At 38.4% G+C, this 21,418-nt stretch overlaps 1 protein-coding gene across 1 annotated transcript in view; it reads left to right on the top strand.

Moving 5' to 3' along the window:
* The window catches only part of LOC131240004 (flavin mononucleotide hydrolase 1, chloroplatic), a 46,237-nt gene extending 25,329 nt beyond the window's left edge, over positions 1-20,908 (top strand). Inside the window, exons 6-7 of the mRNA XM_058237992.1 lie at positions 3,987-4,074; positions 20,564-20,908. Of these exons, the coding sequence (XP_058093975.1) occupies positions 3,987-4,074; positions 20,564-20,687 (212 nt within the window). The 3' untranslated portion in view covers positions 20,688-20,908. The remainder of the gene's footprint in view (positions 1-3,986; positions 4,075-20,563) is intronic.
* The last annotated feature ends 510 nt before the right edge of the window (positions 20,909-21,418 follow it).

Below are 21,418 nucleotides of genomic sequence, written 5' to 3'. Positions count from 1 at the left end.
CGAAAAATGATACGATATGGCATTGCGTATTGGAATCGGAACCGCATTGGCCAGTATTGATCAATTTTTTTTAAGCAAAAAAAATGAAAAAAAATGAGATATTCACGAATCTATCATTTTTTATTTTTATTTGGATGTATTCAATGGTCTATTGGACCATTCTTTAATGATAGTGTTGTTTATCAATTTGACCAATTTAAGGTCAACTAAATGGGCCCTAATTGAACTCAAAATTAACATGATTTGATGAACAACGACCCATTACATTGGGAATACAACAAAAAGAAGATGAAAATATAAAAAAGAAAATGAAGGTTTACCCTTCTTTCCGATTTTCCCCATAATGGTCCACTTTGCTTCAATTTGTCAAATTCCATTCAAATCATTTGTTTTGATCCCAAAATAGGTCTATATCTAGCATAAAATGAGTTTAAAAGATGTTTCCATGGTTTAAATGAAAAGAAGCAGAGGAGATGTGAGTGAAAATTTGAAAATAAAATAAAATTAATTAAAAAAAAAAAAAATCAAATTTAGGGTTTTATGGGTGTATCAACCCGTATCATCCCTGTACTGGCACCGATACGGTCCAACTGATTTTGATACGGCCGATACAACCCCGTGTCGAGTATCGTATCGAGTCGATACGGATACGATATGCCCGTATCGGCTGATACGATACCGATTTTCAGAACCATGTTACTTGGTGCATATTGATGGCAAAAGGATGATTGATGAATTTATAATTTTTTTTCTGATTTATTTATATTTTTCATTTTTTTTTTTCAATTTTTATGGAAAATTATAAAAATTCTTATGATTTACATACGATGTGTGATTCGATACAATTCAACCCGTATTACGATTTCCGATATTATAAGGATTTTGACAACATTGGTTGAGGTGAATATTTCAAGGTTCATGAATGCATACTGTTAGTTAAGTATATATATATTTTTTCTAATTGTTGTGTGGTTTCTTACAAAGTCATCTCTGTTTTCATCCTAGATTCACATATTTTATGGACCATGCAATTTGGAGTCTTGGAAAATTAGAAGCCAACATGAGTAGTGGATTGCATAGATTTCGACAATTGGATACTATTTTGATTTAGCATGCAATCATCACATTGAGATGATGAACCACTTGCATTGGAGGGTGAATTTGTCAAAAGATTCATTAATGGGCAACTAAAAATCTTCTAGAGAAATTACTATTGAATGTATCTTGGAGCTAGACATTTGCTATGTTTATTGGGTTCATGTGAAAACATCACAATAAGATATAGTAGGCTAATTCTCAATTTTCTCATAAAAGGAGTTTTTATAGTTTTCTAGTGAAGAGATGGATCCCTAGATATTTTTATGGTGAAAATAATCTATATTATATACTCTAACAATATTCATTTCAAATCCTACAATTATTTTCTAAATATCTAATATCTATAATTCAATATAAATAAGATCATACGAGCATGAATCTAATGATGAGACAATTATATATTTGTATGTATATAACCATTTTACCACAAGCAACCATAATATAGATTTAGGAGCACTCGAATGCTCTTAAAATAACCTGAAATTCATGCTCTGTGGAAGTCATCCTACTAATTCATTTCTCTAACCATTTGACACAATTTCCCTCAAGAAATTTGAGGGAAAAAAAAAATTGTTGATTAGTGTTGGCCAATTTAGGACCATTCCATTAGTGCATATCCCTAACCATGTGACACCATTTTTCTTAAGAAATTTGAGGGAAAAAAATTTAAATTTAAATTTGATGAATAGTGTTCGGTTGACTTACGACTACTCGAATGTCCCTAAAATGGCTTGAAATTCTTACAATATATGGAACTTTTCCCACTAATGCACTTCCTTAACCATTTGAAATCATTTCCCTCAAGAGATTTGAGGAAACAAAAATAAAGTTAAATTTGGATGAATAGCGTCAATGATAGCGGACAACCAACCATCACACCAAAAGCTCCAGAACTGATGGAGAATGATCGATTTATCCCTATTTGTTGGCCCTCCCAGGCAAACCCAGGAGATACCTTTTTGTGGGCAACCCTCGCATCGCAGGGGTCCTTGAATCACAGGGTCCCATAGTGGGCCCCACGTTGTGTCCATTCTGCATCTAACAACCCCCACCTCGTGGGCCACCCCACCCTAGCGTGGAGACACGTGGCATCCTTGGAGTCACAACAAGATGCCCCCACATCATCTGCCCACATCAGTGAAGAGACTCGAACATTGGGTTCCCTCTCTGATACCATTTTGATAGCGGACAATTGACTAGCCCTCCAAAAGCTCCAGAGCTAATGGGGAAGGACCGATTTATCCCTACATGCAGGCCCTCCCAGATAAACCCAGGCGAAACCTCCCCATGGGTAACCCCCACATCACATGGGTCTCCGAATCATACAGTCCTACAGTGGGGCCCACCTCATGGCCATTCTGCATCTCACAGACTCCACCTCGTGGGCCACCCCGCCCCAGTGTGGAGACACATGGCATCCTTGGAGTCACACCAAGATGCCCCTGCATTAGTCAAGTTGATTTAGGACCCTCCCAAATGCCCCTAAAACGGGTGAAATTCATGGGATTCATCCCACTAATGCATATCCCCAAGCATTCGACATCATTCCCCTTACAAAAACTGAGGAATTTTTTTTAAAACATAAATCTAGCACTTTTCATTTCTAAAATGGTTCGAAATAAAAAAAAATGCTAAAAAATAGTAGAAGAGGCAAAAAAAAATATTGATTTAGTGTATGTATGTGTAGATTTAAACTCTATTCATTATTCATGTATTTGAACAATCTACACTAAATATTTTAGAAAAAAAAATTATTTTGAAAATTACTAAAAATTATATAGAAACCAGCTTAAATACAAAAAAAAAAAAAAAAAGAAAAAAAAAAAAAGAAAGAAAAAAGAAAAAGTATACAAACATGTCCAAATCAAACATAAATCTAGCAAGACTTGGTTGATTTAGTAATATAATATTGAATCAATAAATTTAGAGCAAGAGAACACACGCACACAAAAAAACTTTTTTTTTTTCCTTTTTGTTTTTTGTTTTTTGTTTTTTGTTTTGTTTTGTTTGTTTGTTTGTTTTTTTTTTTTTTTTTTCCCCTCAAAATTTGCCCTGGATCTTCGATTCTTAGAAAATGGCTTAAATCTTGTGTTTTAATCTTCAAGGATTGCACAAATCTAGTCAAAAATGGGTTAAAAATAATTCCAATAATAACAAAACAACCCCCAAAATGGGGCTTATATATGTGTAATGGCCCGAAGCCATTACATTGGACCTAACTAACCGTTACTGACCCATTATGGTCTGATTTTTTCATAACCGGCCGTTACTACCCGTAAAGCATGATGGCCCAAGCCATTAACGTTATGTAACAGTTGTTGAATACCTTGATCGTGAGAGCATTTCTGGAAATAAATCTAGCACTAGAGGGTCTCATGTCCATCTTGAGAGAGCTAGAATGAAATGTTTCTTAGGTGTAGAGGTGGGCTTCTAGATTAATAGCACCATTTTGCAGTGATCTTCTCCAAAATACTTATTCAAATGATTTCTCCATACTCGAATGGATTTATTAAACTAAACCCTAGTCTGATTTTTTTTTTTTTTTTCCAGCACTAGAGGACTTCTAATCATAACTAATATAGTAGTTCTGCTTTTGTATTCATTTTCTAAGGGTTTGGAAACCCATATTAGCAATTTATGGAGTCAATTTATATGAATGATACTTAAATTTTAGTATGGTTTTGTTTTCACTTGTTTGGATTCGAATATTGTATTTTTGTTAATTGTTGCTCTCCAATTGATTTCTTGATCGATTACATACAAATGCTCTTGAAACTTTACATGTTGGATTGATCTCCATGATTGATGTCAAAACAACAAACTTGGATTCACAAAAGGCAGACGTATGTTGTACTCCTACTGATATCATCCATTGACTCCTTACACAGGAAAGCGGAAACCTGCAGTGGATTCTTACTTGGAAGTTTTGCATCGTCTTGGAGTTGAGCCAGCAAGTTGTATCTTCATTGATGACAGGTTATTTTTCATACCACTGATATCAATAAAAAGAAGATGCTATGAATGACATTTATATAACTTCAGTTCAAAATGATGCACGTATGAAGTGAAACATTAACAGGCTATGATACCCTGATACATGTATAGCCAAGGAAATTTTCCAGAGGATGGTATATATATGGGTATGGGCTATTAGTGGATATGCCTTGGATACGGTTACAACCATATCCTACTATTTTTGGAACTCGTCTCTGCAGTACAATATCTAAAGATGGTCTGTTAAGCACACATGTACAAGGCAGCCAACTTACACAGTGGCCCGTGTGCGAGCATGGCACACAGGAGCAAGATCCAAATCGTCCATCAGGGGGGTCTGACCATTGTTAGCTGACCATCTGGCCAAAAAATCAGGATGGTCCGCCATCATGAGATCATGATATTAAAAACATTTGGATGGCTTAGAAAAACTGGCCCTAGTTTATTTTAGTTGCCCATTTATTTTATAAATTGGAGCCTACCTATTAAGTGGACCATCCTTTTTCTTTGGGCCAGGGCATCTATGCAGTGGGACTACCTGATGGAAGGTTGTATCTCATAACCGTATGCCATGTTGGCACATTTTCTGGTTGTAGATGGCCTGCCTTTATACATGCATGTGAACTTACCCTGTTTCTTACTATGTTTGGATTTAATTTAATTTAATTAATTAATTAAATTTATTTTTTTTTGTTATCAATTTTATTGGTTGTATTTGTATGCAAATAGCATGAAGTAAAATATCGTCGGGATCGGGAAAAGGAGAGGCATTTCATGGAAACGTGGACGACCAATGGAGGCGAATAAATGTGGAAGTATTTGCGACTATTGTGGTTCCATATCAAGATGTGGAAGGTGTCTAGGCTGAAGAAGCTCTTGGCAGGGGAATATAAGAATGTGAAGGTCTGCCTAAGTGTATTAAAGGAAGTGAGAGTAGAGATTGGAAAATGTTAAGTGAGGGGAAGAGACATAGGTAGCAACAACAAGCAATGGAGAAGGACATCAAGGAGTTATGGGTTCCGGGACAGGGCTTAGGGACGGTTGGGTAGGATGATGATGATTTGGAGTTGTTGGTATATCTTGAGGCTTGTGTTACTGAGCAAGATAGGAGGGAATATAGATAGGGTGATGCTTGACTCAATATATCCTCAAGGTGGGAGATGACTTGAGGAGATTAGGTCGGCATTTGGGAGGTCTAGGCTTGAGGGGGGGGGGGGGGGGCATTGACACTGTAGAGAGAGGGTTTCGAGGTAGCTGAAAAACGTGACGCGCCCCCCTTTATCTAGTATGACTGCCCTAAAGTACAATGACGGAAGCTGGTTCGCCTTTTCGGGGGGGGGGGTACATTTCATTTCAACATATAGATTCTAGAGACTTGTGTCGTATCATGTAATTTCTATATCTAACAATTTGATACAATTTCCTCTAATAAATCTTAATAAAAAATTGAAATTAAATTCGAATGTAGTGTCGCTAATTTGGGGCTGATTTGCTGGACCATTTGATGCCCCAAATCAGCCTCAAATTCATCCAATTTATTGACACTTATCCCACTAATGGATCGGTGGACATTTATTGGACGGTGAAGAATGAAAATATCAAATGGTCCTATTTCAAAAATAGGTGTATGCAAATTAACAATTAAAATCGTTCAAACAATTTGATTTTGGGATTGTATCTTAGCAACAACAATCCAATAATTAAATTGGTTAATTTTGAGTTGATACATGCCTTGTATATAATTTTTTTAAGGGCCAAATTAGGTGGGACTTAGATCGTGTAGTGTAGCACACACCACCAACCTCAGTGGTGTTTTGACATAGGATGTATTTGTTATATCCACACTATCCATCTATTTTGCTAGATAATTTTAGGGCATGAGCACAACAATGAAGTAGATCCAAAGCTCAAGTGGACCACACCACAGAAAGTAGTGGGGACAATGATGCTCGCCATTGAAACCTTCCTAGGGCCCACCATGATGTTTATTTTTCATCCAATGTGTTCATAAGGTTAGACAAACCTAGATGAAGGAAAAACAAAAATATAAGCTTGATCTAAAACTTTTGTGCTCCCCAGGAAGGTCAATGGTAGGCGTTCAATCCCCACCATTTTTGTGGTGTGGTCCACTTGAACTTTGGATTTGCCTCATTTTTGGCTCTTGTCCTAAAATAATATGGAAAAATGGATGGATGGTGTGGATATAACACATACATCATGATGGGACCCCATAAAACTTTGCAACGTCAATGCGCCACCAAGGTCGGTGGTTTGTACCCAATCTAGTTTAGTTTGGTGAGGCCCTAAATGTGGGGCCTTGATATATGTGTGGTATATCCATGCCGTCCATCTGTTTTGCCAATTCATTTTAGGCAATGGTCCAAAAAAATGAAGCAGATCAAAATCTCAGGTGGACCACATCATAGGAAACAATGGTGATTGAACGTTCACCATTAAAAACTTCCTAGGGGTCAAAAAAGTTTGGATTAAGCTGATATTTGTGTTTCCCTTCATCTAGATCTGTGTGACCTTATCAGCAGGTTGGATGGCAAATAAACATTGTGGTGGGCCTTAGGACATTTTTAACAGTGGACATTCAATCCCTACTAGGGTCCACTTGAGATTTGGATCTACTTCATTTTAGGGACCATGCCCTAAAATGAGTTGGCAAAACTGATGGACAACATGGATATACAAGGCATACAACAAGATGGGCCCCACGAAACAGTGGATGTGCAATTAGCGTCGTGCGCCTTTGGAGTGGTAAAAAAAGAAATGTGGATGGAAATTGGCTACGTAGCCATTTTGTTTTGAGAGAGAGAGAGAGAGAGAGAGAGAGAGAGAGAGAGCTACTGGCTGTTGCAACAGTTGCAGCTGAAGAAGAAATAAATTAGAGGTATTTTTTTCTTTTTCTTTTTCTTTCGTTTTCTTCTCTGTCATGAGGCTATACCGATTCTTATAGCCACTATGGCATAAATGTAACCATTTTTGCACACCTTGCCCAGAGCGCTTGTGTTACTGATGCACCCATTGCAGGTGCAAAGCATAGGAGAATGAAAGACATATGGAGCATTGGGGGTTTCAAGGAGACTACGGGGAGCACCATAGCTATGTGGTTCATTTTGAACCACATACCAACAAATGCAGTAGCCACCCCTCATTTCCAAAATATGATTGACACCGTGCAACATTGTTGGGATAGACATGAAGCCTCCAATGCCAGAGGAGATCTTGGGGGTCTACTTTGATCAAGAGTTTGAGGAGATGCAAGCTTAGGTACATAAACTCAAGCCGAACTAGGAGACGTATAGGATGACAATCACATACAATGGGTGGATGGAACCCCCAAACTTGTTCATTATCAACTTGATGGTCTATTATGGAGGGTAGTTTGTTTTTCACGGATCAGTTAATGTATTCGTTTGAATAAAGGATCACTCCTATATATTCAACCTTTAGAAGGGAGTGATTAAAGAGGTGGGGCTAAAGAATTTGATTGAAGTTATGACGGACAACGAAAGTGTGTTCATCAAGGTGGGGAAGAAGTTGATGAAGTATAATATATAGTGGACCCTATGCATGGCTCATTGCATTGATCTGATGCCTGAGGCAATAAGCCAGAGAGAGATAGTCATGAACACCATTGTGGCAATGAGGAGGGTGACGAACTTCATATAGTCACTCATGTTTGTTAGTTGCGATGCACGAGCATTGTCAAGGGGATATCGTAAGATTGAGTATGATACGGTTTGCCACAAACTTTATTGCACTCAACAACTTATACAAGCATAGAGCGGGGCTTAAGTTTTGTTCAAATCTGAGAGATACTTAAGAGTGGAATCAAAGACAAACATAGAGTGCACAAAGGTTGCAACAGCAATGCTTAGTGATTTCTTCTGTGAGAGAGTTCATGATGTTGTTGCCATCCTGTCTTAGATCTACAAGGTTCTTAGGGTCATAGGTAATGAGATGTGGCCTTGGATGAGGTCCATGTACAAGCTCATGAGATCGATGAAAGGGGTTACAAGTCATATCCCCAATTCGCATATATGGGTACTCTAGATCATCGATGACAGATGGACTAGGACCCTAGAGCATCCACTCCCTCCGGCTGGTAAGTTTGTTACATTTAACTTTATTATTATTATTATTATTATCATTTTCACTTGCACTTTATGTATTACTTTTGTTAATATGTTGATACAACTGAGTAAATATGATTTGACTTTTAGCATACGAACCCAAGTTCCATTACAGACGTTGGCTATGGGAGGATCATGAATTGATGTTCATCGGGTCTATAAAATGTTGTTCCCTGACTCAAAAGGAAAATGCAATTTTCGGGAACCAAGTAATGTAAATTGAGCAAATTTCGGTAATGGTAAAATAAATTTACTTTCTTAAATCTCTATAATATGGTGATTAATAACCGTCATTTGTGAATTCGTGTTTACAGTTGTTGCATTTTATAGATACTGGGGGTGCATTCTTAGTCACCAACAAAAGCATCGAGAGAAATGATGATGCCATGCGAGTGTATTTATTGTTTTATTTACTGTAGTATGGTTTATAATTAATTGCGTTCCCCATTTAAACCAAAATATTTTTCTCATGGATATGCAGGCGAGTGGTGGGTTATGTATGGAGGTGATGTACCCACACTACAGTTATTGACCATCTATGTTCTTGCCCAGACTATATCATCTTATCCACGTAAGAGGAATTAGAAGACGTGGTTGCTCATATACACCAACAAGAGGAATATGAGAAGTTGTAAAAGCTTGTATATTGCTATTTTAATACAAAGTTGAAAGAGAGGCACCTACGAGCAAATCAAGACATGGAGGGACATTAGGAACCGCTCGACCTGATGTTAATAGGCACAATAGCATAATTTGGTGATGATGTTGAGGACCCACTCTGTGGTGAGTCAAGTCGGCCGATTTAGATGATGCCAAGGGAGGCCCTGCTTTGGAATAGTTGAGGGAGCAACATCTCTTGGTATTAACGTCGACTAGGTAGTTAGTGAGCAGAGGGCTAAGGAAAACTCCTTAGATGCTTTGATGAGGAGTCTGGTACATCCTGATGGGGGTGGTGAGGCATCTTCACAACCTCCTCATGGTTGAGTTGTATTGAGCGATGATGATGAGACTTTACCCCCATCCGATGGTGGTGATGGGGATGATGATGATGATAGCGGTGGTGAGGGAGGGGATGGAGGCAAGTTTGGTGGGCATGGCAACGACATTAGCACCGATGTAGGTGGTAGTGACTAGGTAGAGGTGATAGTGGTGGTGGGTGCATGGCGGGTCAGAGTTGGTGATTGTTGTCCAATTCATTGAAGAGGCCTACTTTGACCATGCCATTTAGGATGACAACTATGGATGGATCTTATCCACCATCTTCGATGAGAGTGGCACTGCTCAGTCTATATTTTTAGTGTCGGGAAAAAAGTGGGACTTGTCGAGGAGTTTCTTGCACATCGCTTGTCAATCATTTATGAAAATCAGCTCAGAGTAAGAAAGCTCCACTTCAATTCCACCTTATGCACATGGGGGATATCATGGCTATGGATGTGATAGCTTCGACATTCAGTCATACTCGTTCACCCATGGATCTGTGCAATTGACAGATAACTCTTCCGATTATGGGTATGGAAGGTGATATTTAGGGTATCCGTATGACTAGGCCCAATACTATTTAGGAGTTGAGGTTGGAGTCAGTCCATACCCTTAGGACCCTATTTAGCCATAGTTTGGGTTCATCATGCAATACCAACGTTTGGGCGTACTCATATAGTTTTGGGAGGATGAGTATCAATGATACTTGATAGAGTACCTCCATTGGTGCGAGTAGATAATTACTATCGACACATTGGGCAGTAGTATTAAAATAGATAGTAGGGATTCAGGTGACAACTACGAGTCACTTCGTAGCTCCATGCGGATATAAGGGGACCAAATAGGTACATTTTTTAGTTCCTTGACTTTTTACATGTCTTAGTTATTGTTTGATATCTGCATTTGTATTATATAAACTCAATTTGGTTACTATTGCCTTGGTTTCCTATGATAGCACATGCTTTTAAGTCATCCCCTCATTTTATATTATATAGACTCATTTTGGTACTTGCATTTATGTTATAATAAGTGTGATGGCATAAGAAATCAATGTAATAGTAGCTAAAATGAGTTTATATAATACAAATGTAAGTACCAAACAATAACTAAGTCATGTAAAAAGTAAATGAATTAAAATACGTACCTTCGTCATTTGAATACCTACTCTATCTGTCGTACAACTGCTCAATGTGTCAACAATAATTTACTTAGGTTATCGGCTATTCGTACTAGGGGAGGTACTCTCTCACATATCTCTAATACTCATCTTCCTCAAATTGTCCGAGTACGCTCAGACGTGGGTATTACGTGACGAATATTTATTGCGGTTGAGTAGGGTACAAATTGACTCCAACCTCGACTCTTGGATAGTATTGTGTCCAATCGTACGGGTAGCCCGAGTATTCCCCTCCGTGCCCATAATTGGAAAAACTATTTATCGGTTGCGTGTATCCTTGAGTGGATGAGTATGTAACATCCCTAATTTTCACAGCCAAATTTTGTACTCATGCCCTAAAAAATCGGTTGTTAATAATGTATAAATTGGATGCTTTTAAAAATCGCACCTTATTATTATTATTATTTTTTCATTTGGATCACATCCAGATACATTCATGAAGGTAGCATTCACGAGAATAAAATCGACTATATTGATTATTTCATCAGAGTAAAAGAATAATCAAATGTCCTCTCAATGGGAGCTTATTACATTTATCGAGTTTACAGTGGAAATATGAAACTAAATCATAAAACTATCATCTTATTCTTTCAGTATAATCTTCTATTAGGAGATGGTCCTCTAGGTCTTCAATCTGTACGTCACCTGCATCATCTGTACGGTTGGAGAGGGTAAATGCCCTACTCATAGTGATGGTCATCCTATGAGATTAACAATAATTCAAGAGATCCATAAAAGCAATGTAAAAGTTCTGATACGTCCCGTACTCCACAACTACAAGAGGTATCAATATGCACAAGCAATCTACATGAGATGCATGCCTAGCAAAGTATATGCGGTTAATCACACTTAGCAATCGCCACAATGTGAAATATGATTAAAGTTATCTGACTCGCCCCGCATCCTATACTGCGGAGATTCACCGGTGTCCCACGTTTAATATGGATTTATGCGGTTACCCCAAGACAAACACAACACATGACTGGATGAATTACGTGACACGATTTGTTCATGGAGCAACTATTTGCAACATCTAATCTTGGAAGTGATGTAACACGCATTGTGAATTACTTACATCGATCTGTGCACCACTACCCATGAAATATGGAATTACGTGTCGCCCCAGGGATCGTTACCCAAAAAGCATTACGTCCACGCTATATATTCGATCACTAGACGAGGGATTCCTAACATAGTACTTGCACCAAGGAGAGAAATCCATTGAATTATGGGAGCTTTGGAATATCAAGACACATGCCCACGCTATAAAAATAGATAATAGCACAAGGCTGATAAAATAAAGAGGAGTGACAATGGTTAACTCAATAAAAGTGGCAATGACCAAATTAAACAAAAGGAGAGAGTGACAAGGCCAACTCAATAAAGAGAAGAGTGGCAAGGGCCAACTCAATAAAGATAAGAGTGGCAAAGGCTAACTCAATAAGAGATGAGTAGCAAGGGCTAACTCAACAAAATTGGTAAAAGCAAGGCAAGGCTTGTATCCATCACCCCACATAAATTCATCAAGATTACTCGTAATTAACATCATATCATAATTCCTAAAGAGTAAATAATTGTTGATGATAAGGTAAACAATTGCAGAGAGAATCATGAGAACAAGTAAAAAGCAATAAATACATATCAACTTAAATTAAAGTAAGCTTAAAGGATAAAACCTTCACCTCGAACGTCGTTTCTCCCTTGAGAGTGAGTATACACCGTAGGATTAAATTCTAACATGATTTTAAACAATTCGAGTGGTTAGCTCATTCCATTAACTGTCTCATATGGTTAAGATCGAAGGTTAGGATTTAGCTTAAGATCTAGGTTTAAGCTCTACCTTACCAAGGAAACCAATTAGATATAAATTCAGTAGATGAGAGGGTTAACCTGATTAGTAATTAACCTTAGCTTGATCCATCCTGCATCTTCAGCAGAATTTCCATGTCGAGTCGACTCTGTTCAACTCGATCCTTCTTTCTCTCAATCCTCTTCTCACTCTTTCTTTTCCTTTTCTTTTTCTTTTCTTTCTCCTCTCTCTCTCTCTCTCTCTCTCGTTTCTTCCTTTTTTTTTTTTCCTTTCTTCCCTTCACCTCCTGGTCGGATACATGGCTTTTATAGGCACAAGAGTTCCAGACTCTTCTTGAGGTTGGTTACGCAATTGCGCAGCCGTGAATACGCAAGAAAACTTACACAGGTTTCTTGTTTGCGTAGAGAAAGGAGGGCGGACGGAAATATGTTTGGTTTCTTGGTTTAGTTTGGTGTGAAAAAGGTTGGGGGTTTGGTTGGATTTGTCCTATGGACATTGGTGGACGGCTCAGATCGTCATGAATCTGGGTGGCCAGATTTCTCGGACTGCCGTTAAAGGGAAGGGGAATTTCCTCCCGTGCTTGTTGTCGTGCATGTAGCTGGTTGCATGGGACTATGGATCTTATGGTCATGACCGTAACTATGAGTTAGGCTCAATGGGTGGTTCGGATTTTCCAAATGGAATGAAGTGTGGCCCAGTCAACCTCGATCACAAATCGTCCACTCGCAGCCCAACTGCTTGTGCTCGATATTGTGTACACGTGGGAGCTTGGAAAAGTGCGAGGGGATCTAAGGTCTGGTCAATTTTGACCCCTGGCCACGATGGACGGTTCAGGTCATTCGGATTGATCGTGATGGTGGGCCACAACGCCTTCACTCAGTCACTGTCTGTCCTAGTTGCAAACGGTGCTCGAAGTCAAGGAGGTGTTCTCCCTTTTTCGGAAGCTCACGGGTCAAATGTGGTTTGACCGTGATTGGAATCGTGGTGTGCTGGGGTGCATACACCTTTTGTGCACACTCATTAGATTGCGGGGTCCACAGGGATGTTACAAGAAATCCACTCTGTCTATTTGTTTTATGGCCCGTTTTAAAGTGTAAGGTGGGCCTGATTTTTGAGGCGGGCCATACCTACAGGTTATTCTTTTGATTTGAAATTTGAGTCGTTAGGTGGGTCCCAACCTGGGGTCCATTCAAGAATCTCTCCCACTCATCTTCTTGGTCGAATCCTTTGGGCCTATGCGTTCAAATATGGGGCTGATCCGAGCTTTTGGCAGGCTACGCATTGCAACAACGTGTGAGTGAGAGTTATCGTAAGAAGTTACTTACGTAACCGATTCCTCATGCATTGGCTTGCGGAAGTTACACCTTCCGGTTCGTTTGTACGGAATCAGTGGGGTCCACTACGATGAATTTTTGAGAAATCCATTTCATTCATCAATCTAGTCGGGTCATGTTGGTCTATGAACCCAAGTATGAAGCAGATCCGGGCTTTACGTAAGATTGTCTTGAAATTCTCCTAACGAGCGTTGAAACGAATTTAATCTTAATTAGCAGTCCATGCTAAATGATCAGGGACCAATTTTGGAGGAAATGTGTAGTCAAGATAGGCAAACAATTTGACAAAATTTGGTGGTTGATCAATGGTGGAAAAGGGCTAGATCTAAAACCTCACCTTTTGTGTCAAAAGGAAGGAATTGGCTTTTGCGTTCAATAGTGTAAGATTATAGATCGGGATCTAAATTTTGTATAATGTCATAGTCATGTGAGGCCAAAGTGTGGTCCAAGTTTGAATTTCGATGGATGGCAATAAGTGGTTAGATCTGAAGATCTAGATTTATACAAAGTTGATAAGCCTCGAAAGGATAACTTCACGCCTAAGGAAAAGCCTATCAAAGTGGGGCTTCATATTTCACACTTGGTCCATATGATGGGCAATCCAAGTCGTTCATATGAAAGGAAATATCCTACTACGACTACCCATGACCTTTCTTCACTCGATGGACACCAAAATCAACGGTTAAGGGGCTGATTTGTCAATTGGGCCACTTCTATGATGATCTAATGGCTGAAAATCGACATGTATGGTTAATTTATGATAAATAGGCATGGTGTAAAATTTCTCATCAAGCAGATTGGGGGAACCGTGTGATCTAAAATTCAGGGGTCTAGGTTAATGACATTTTCGTAATTATTACTGATCTAAGAGTTTTGTGAAATCTAATAGTTCTACATGGTTCTATGCTCATTTCTAAACAATTCTTACAAAAGAACTTACATCTAAATAATTATGGATAAAAAGTTATTTGCTGATTTAGTCAAGGGAAGGTACATATATCAAACCACATGATCAACAGTCGGATGACTTGATTTATGGATGAAAATCATTCTTAATCAGTCAGATTCACGTTAGAGGATGGATATAGGGTTAACTTAGCTAGATTGGTACTATACACGTGTACGTAATAGGTTAAATTCATGGAAACACTCGAGAACTTTCAATACTCTTGTATTAAAAAGTTTGGGGTGTTACAGAATATGCTTGAATGTCAAAACCACCATGCCCATACCCGTGATATCCCCCATATGCATAAGGTAGAACTGAAATGGAGCGGAACGAGGTGGTACATAGTCGTCACCTAAATACCTACGCTGTCTGTCATAATACTACTGCTCAATGTGTTAACAATAATTTGCCTAGGTCATCACCTATTTATACAAATTGAGGTACTCTCTCATGTATCTCTGATACTTAGCTTCCCCGAATTGTTTGAGTTTGCTCAGACATGGATACTACATGATAAACACTTATTGTGGCTAAGTAGGGTATAGGCCGACTCCAATACTAACGCCCGGATCAGGGTGTGCCAAATCAGTTACGTATCGGCCGTATCGGCCGATACGTAACGGTAACGGTGCGAACCGTTACCCGTTTCGGGGCCGTATCGGCCGATACGATTTTTTGTACCCGTATCGGCCGATACGGGCCCGTTACGGGGTGTAACGGCCGTAACGGGCCCGTTACGGGCCCGTAACGGTAACTTTTTTTTTTTTTTTCATTTTTAGCTCATTTTTTGCTGTTTTTTTTAAACCTCTTGCTTCCAAACTGTTTTTCACTCCTTCTACTACTAATTTCGACCAACCTTAGCTAGGTATTTGAGATAAAAACACATTATATCACAGATTTTTTTGAATCAAAGCTCGGTGGGCCATTTTTCAGAAATTCGTCAAAAATAGGTATTTATACTTTTTTTAATATGTTTTGCTGTTTTAATCATGTCATATGATGTGTTAATCATAGTAGAACATGTTAATGTACATTTTACAGATTTGGGGTGCCATTTAATAATTTTTTAATATTTTTTTCTATTTACGCATGAATTTGGCCCCTTTTTTTAAAATTCGAAAAATCAAATTTTAATGGTTGTTTTGCTGTTTTAATCATGCCATTTGATGTGTTAATCATAGTAGAACATGTTAATGTGCATTTTACAGATTTGGGGTGCCATTTTATATTTTTTTAATATTTTTTTCTATTTACGCACTTATTTTGGCCCTTTTTTTGAAAATTCGAAAAATCATTTTTTAATGATTCTTTTGCTGTTTTAATGACATCATATGATGTGTTAATCATAGTAGAACATGTTAATGTGCATTTTATAGATTTGAGGTTCCATTTTATATATTTTTATATTTTTTCTATTTACGCATTTATTTTGGCCCTTTTTTTGAAAATTCGAAAAATCATTTTTAATGATTGTTTTGCTGTTTTAATGATGCCATATGATGTGTTAATCATAGTAGAACATGTTAATGTGCATTTTACAGATTTGGGGTTCCATTTTATATTTTTTTATATTTTTTCTATTTACGCATTTATTTCGGCCCTTTTTTTGAAAATTCAAAAAATCATTTTTTAATGATTCTTTTGCTGTTTTAATGATGTCATATGATGTGTTGATCATAGTAGAACATGTTAATGTGCATTTTACATATTTGGGGTGCCATTTTATATTTTTTTTATATTTTTTTATATTTAAGCATTTATTTAGGCCCTTTATTTGAAAATTCGAAAATCATTTTTAATGATTCTTTTGCTGTTTTAATGATGTCATATGATGTGTTAATCATAGTAGAACATGTTAATGTGCATTTTACATATTTGGGGTACCATTTTATATTTTTTTTATATATTTTTTTCTATTTACACATGAATTTTGGCCCTCAAAAATAATTGCAAACACCTAAATGTAAGATATTTTCATATTACATTCATTCTAATATATCTATCATTGATAGTAGATAGTTAGAAAATTAAATATATGAATTTTGTAGTCAAATTCAGATTATCTGGTTCATAAATTCATCAGACAGTCCGATACAACTTCTCACCAAAGAGTGGACCGTTACACCACCATAAACATGTTCCAATTTATAAATGAATGCATATTTGAAATGCTTAGAATATTCCGTATTTAATCCATATTTTTTCATATTTTTTTGACAAAAAAAAATTTTTGCGCCGTTACGGGCCGTTACGCCCCCGTATCACCGTTACGCCCCCGTATCCGTATCGGTTTTGGAGGACACCGTTACGCCAACCGATACCGATACGGGATACCTTGGCCCGGATGGTATTGGGTCCAATCATGCGGGTATCCCGAATGTCCCCCTCCGTACCCATAACCAGAAGAGTTTTTTGTCAGTTATGCATATCCATGGGTGGACGAGTATGACTGAATGCCAGAGCCGCCATGCCCATACCTGTGATATCCCCCATGTGCATGAGGTAAAGCTAAAATGGAGCTTTATTGCTTTGCGTTGATATCCATGGATGACAAGTTGTGCAATAGTCTCCTCGGTGCGTCCAACTTTCTTCTTTCAATGTTGGAAATGCTGATTGGATTTCTCATAAAAGCATCGAAGGAGTCTGCCTCAGTTCATTGCTCACGGATTACCTGGCCAACATAAATACCAAGAGACGCTGCTACCTTTAGAGCAGGGCCTTCCTCGGCATCATCTAAATCAGTTGACTTGACCCACTCATAAAGTGGGTCCTTAGCATTATTACTGAGTTGTGCCATCGTGTCTATCGACATTAAGTCGAGTGAGTCTTTATGTCCCTCCATGTCTCGATTTTCCTGTTGTTGCATCTCTTTCAACTTCATATTATAATAGCAGTATACGAGCTTTTGCAACTTCTCATATCCCAATTTGTTTCTCTTATTGGTGTGTATGAGCAACCAAATCCTCCAATTCTTCTCGCATGATGAAGATGATACAATCTGGGCGAGAATACGGGTTGCCAATAACTACAGCGTGGGTACATCACCTACCAGTCGCCTAAATATCCATGAGAAGCATATTTCAATTTATACAGGGAATGCAATTACTTAATTATAAATCATACAAAAGTAAATAAAATTATAATATGCTCACATGGCATCATCGTTTCTCTCGATGCTTTTGTTGGTGCAATCGAGAACACACCCATAGTATTTCTAAAACGCAACAACTATAAACACAGATTCACAAATGACCATAATTAATCACCATATTTGTAAAGATTATAAAAAAGTAATTTTGTTTTACTATTATTGAAATTTGCTTAGTTTGCATTACCTGGTTCTTGAATTTTGATTTTTTCCTTCAAGTCAGGAAACAACGGTTCATAGACTTGCTAGATGACCATCGTCAATCCGTGATCCTCTTATTGCCGACGTTTGTAATGGAACATGGGGTTCAACTAGTATGTTGAAACTCAAATCATATTTACTTAGTTGCATTAACATATAAACAAAAATAATAATTAAAATACAAGTGAAAAAAAATAAAACTAAACATAATAAACTAACTAGCATGGTGGAGTGGATGCTCAAGAGTACTAATCAATCTATCATAAATGATCTAGAGCCCTCGTAAATGTGAATTAGGGGATGCAATGCTTATCCCCCCTTTCATTAATCTCATATGCTTGTACGAACCCCATCAAAGTCCATGTCTCATTATTTACGGCCCTAAGAGCCCTGTAGATTGGCTGCAAGATGACAACGATATCATGAACTATGTTCCAGTAGGAATCAATAAGCACCATCTTTGCAACTCTCTGTACACTCTAGGTCCGTATCTTATTCCACTCCAAGTATCTCTCATATATGAATAAACCCCTGAACCTCGTTTTGTGGCTGTACAAGCTTTCAAGTGTAATAAAGTTCGTGGTGATCTGTGTCCTCACCCGATCCGGTGATATCCCCCTAACAACACTCATGCATCGTAACTACTAACCATGAGTAACTATATATGAAATTCGTCACTCTCCTCGCTACCTCAATGGTGTTCTCGATCCTCTCTTGCCTATCGTCTCGAGCATTAGATCAATACAATGAGACATGCACAATAAATATTGTACTTCATCAACCTCTTCCCTACCTTGACGAATGGATTGTCGTTCTCCATCACAACTTGAACCACATTCTTTAGCCCCACCTCTCTACTCACTCCCTTTAAAAGGTTTCTATATATATGAGTGATCCCTTATGTGGGCAGATGCATCACCGGATTTGAGGAAAACTGGTTGCCCTCCAGAATAGAGCATGAAGTTGATAATGGACAACTTCATAGGTCCCGTCCACCCATCTCCGATGACTGTCATCCTGTATGTTTCTCAGTTCGGCTTGAGTTCACATACCTAAGCCTGCATTTCCTCATACTCCTGATCAAGGTAGACCCCTAAGATCTCCTCTAGCGTTGCAGGCTTCATGCCTATCTTAACACACTGCACGATGTCGATTATATTATGAAAATGAGGGCTGGCTATTGCATTTGTTGGCATGTGGCTTGAAATGAACCACCTAGCTATGACACTCCCTATAGTCTCTCTGAAACTCCCTTGCTCCATGTCTTTCAATCTCCTCTACTTTGCACCTACAATAGTTTTATTGTAATACTGACGCTCTGAGCGCGCTGTAGGCTAGGCCCACCTGAACCACTACCACCCTTACTGCCTCTCTCAGCCCTTGTTGCTCTCACCATTCTCTCGTCTAGAGCTCCCAATGCCGGTCTAGTCTCCTCAAGTCTTCTCCCTTGCTCCCTATTCCACCCTGATGCCATTGACTTGGGCATCGTCTGTCTGTACTCCCTCCTATCCCATTCAATAATGCATTCCTTTGGATATCCTATAGCTCATCATCGTCATCTTGCTCCTCTTCAACAGTTCCTACGCCCCATCTAGGAACCTGTAACTCCTCCGTGATGTCCCTCTCCCATGCCTACTATTCTTGCCTCATATGTCTTCCCCTCACTCAACCCTTTTTGAATCTCTGCTCTCACTTCCATGATATGCCTAGGCAATTCTTCATATTCTTATCCCCCCTCGACAAGTGCTCCTTCATCCTAGACACTTCCCCACTATTTGATAAGTGTCCATAGTAGTTGCAAATACTTCGATATTTATTCGTTTCCATTAGCTATCCATGTTTCCAACCAATGCCTATTACTCATTCTTTTCCCGATCTTGGCAACAATTTACTTCTTGCTACCTACCTGCAAATACAACCAATAACAACATCCATTAATAACACAATAATCAGTTAATCACTTAAATTTCATCAAACCAATTAACAAGTAATAAGTCAATCCATGCATGCATGTAAACCAACATGCATAATACATTCGACATTATACTTCCATGCATAAATAGGCACACAAACATGATACACATGGATGATCCATCATCCATCCACCCATCATATCCATCCATCCAACCATTCTTCCATCCAGTCATCCATCCATCACATCCATTCAACCATCCATCCAATCATACATGCATCAAATCCATTAACCATCCATCTGTCCATCCAATCATACAAAATCCATCCATCCCATCCATCCGTTATATCTATCCATCCAATCATCCATCTGTCCATCCAATCATACAAAATCCATCCATCCCATCCATCAAAATTATTATGACAGCCAGTCAAAGAATATTGCATCAAATCCTTAAGATTTATATGCATGCAGCAATCACATTACCTCAAAGGGACCTCTTCTTAATCCGCCTAGCTAGAATACTATGGAAACATCCTCAGATGAATATCCCAATCTGAGGCGTGAGCCTCCTGAAACACTTGCCTGATTTACTTCTTTTTATTCAAAAATATTAAAGGGAAAAACAAAGAAAATTCTCTATCCATAGAATGGCCAGGTGGAAGTTATTTACAACATGCACATAGTAGTATTCTTAGACTGATTTCTTTCAATAGCTCATGCCCAATGCTTCTACAAATTTTCTTCTCTACCGATTATGTTCTGACAATTTTTATTTATTTATTAATGGCTCATTTAGTCCATCCTTGACTGGCTCCAGGGTGGTAAATATCGAGGCTGCCGTAAATGTTGGCATGACCGGTTTACATTTCAAAAATGCAGCTTGTCTTCAACGCGATCTCTCTCTCCTTGGAATTGAGACTAGTAGCTTATCCACGAACTGATATTGTCTGCTACATTTGGTAACGTGGTCTTCAGTGTTGATCATTTATTGATTATTGTCTCTGAATGCATGGCAATTGCTAAAAATCTCTTGACTACTAATGCAGTCACAGTTCTCGTCTTGGGGTTGAAAGAACTGTTTAATTGTTCAAGGGAATAAAGATGATTTAGGTAGTATATTGGTTAATGAAGGATAGAAACAAGAAAGAGTATTCTCACCTCAGAGATATGCTAAGGGCCTTGTTTGCTGTCCAGGATCTTCAGGTTTTGGGTACTTATGACTTGGAATTCCTGAATATCCAACTCTTGGCGTGTGAATAAGGCTGTCAATTGACTGGGTTGGCTGTTAGGTTTTTCGGGTGGCTTGCTTTGGAATTTCATGGCCCAGGACTACAAATTCTAGCCCATTTATTTACGAAGTGGTCAGTACTGACCCTGTCTAGGAGCCCTCTCCCCGCCATCAGACCTGAAAGAGAGATGATAAGTTCCAGCTCACCTACTTCAAGAATCAACCCAATGGCTATCCGACCTGAAAAAGAGATGAGAAGTTCCGGCTCACCTACTTCAAGAATCCACCCAATCCATTCATCAGAAAGCTCACACCACAGAAAACAATGGATAGCCTCTAATATATATATATATATGAAAAAAAAAGAAAAAAAGAAAAAAAGATAGATGCCTGACCCACCTGATGGGTGGATCAGGCTCATCTTGGTACAGTGTTCCTCATGGT

Source organism: Magnolia sinica, chromosome 3 (assembly GCF_029962835.1).
Source record: "Magnolia sinica isolate HGM2019 chromosome 3, MsV1, whole genome shotgun sequence".
Classification (NCBI taxonomy): Eukaryota; Viridiplantae; Streptophyta; class Magnoliopsida; order Magnoliales; family Magnoliaceae; genus Magnolia; species Magnolia sinica.
This window is presented reverse-complemented; position numbering and strand designations above follow the sequence as displayed.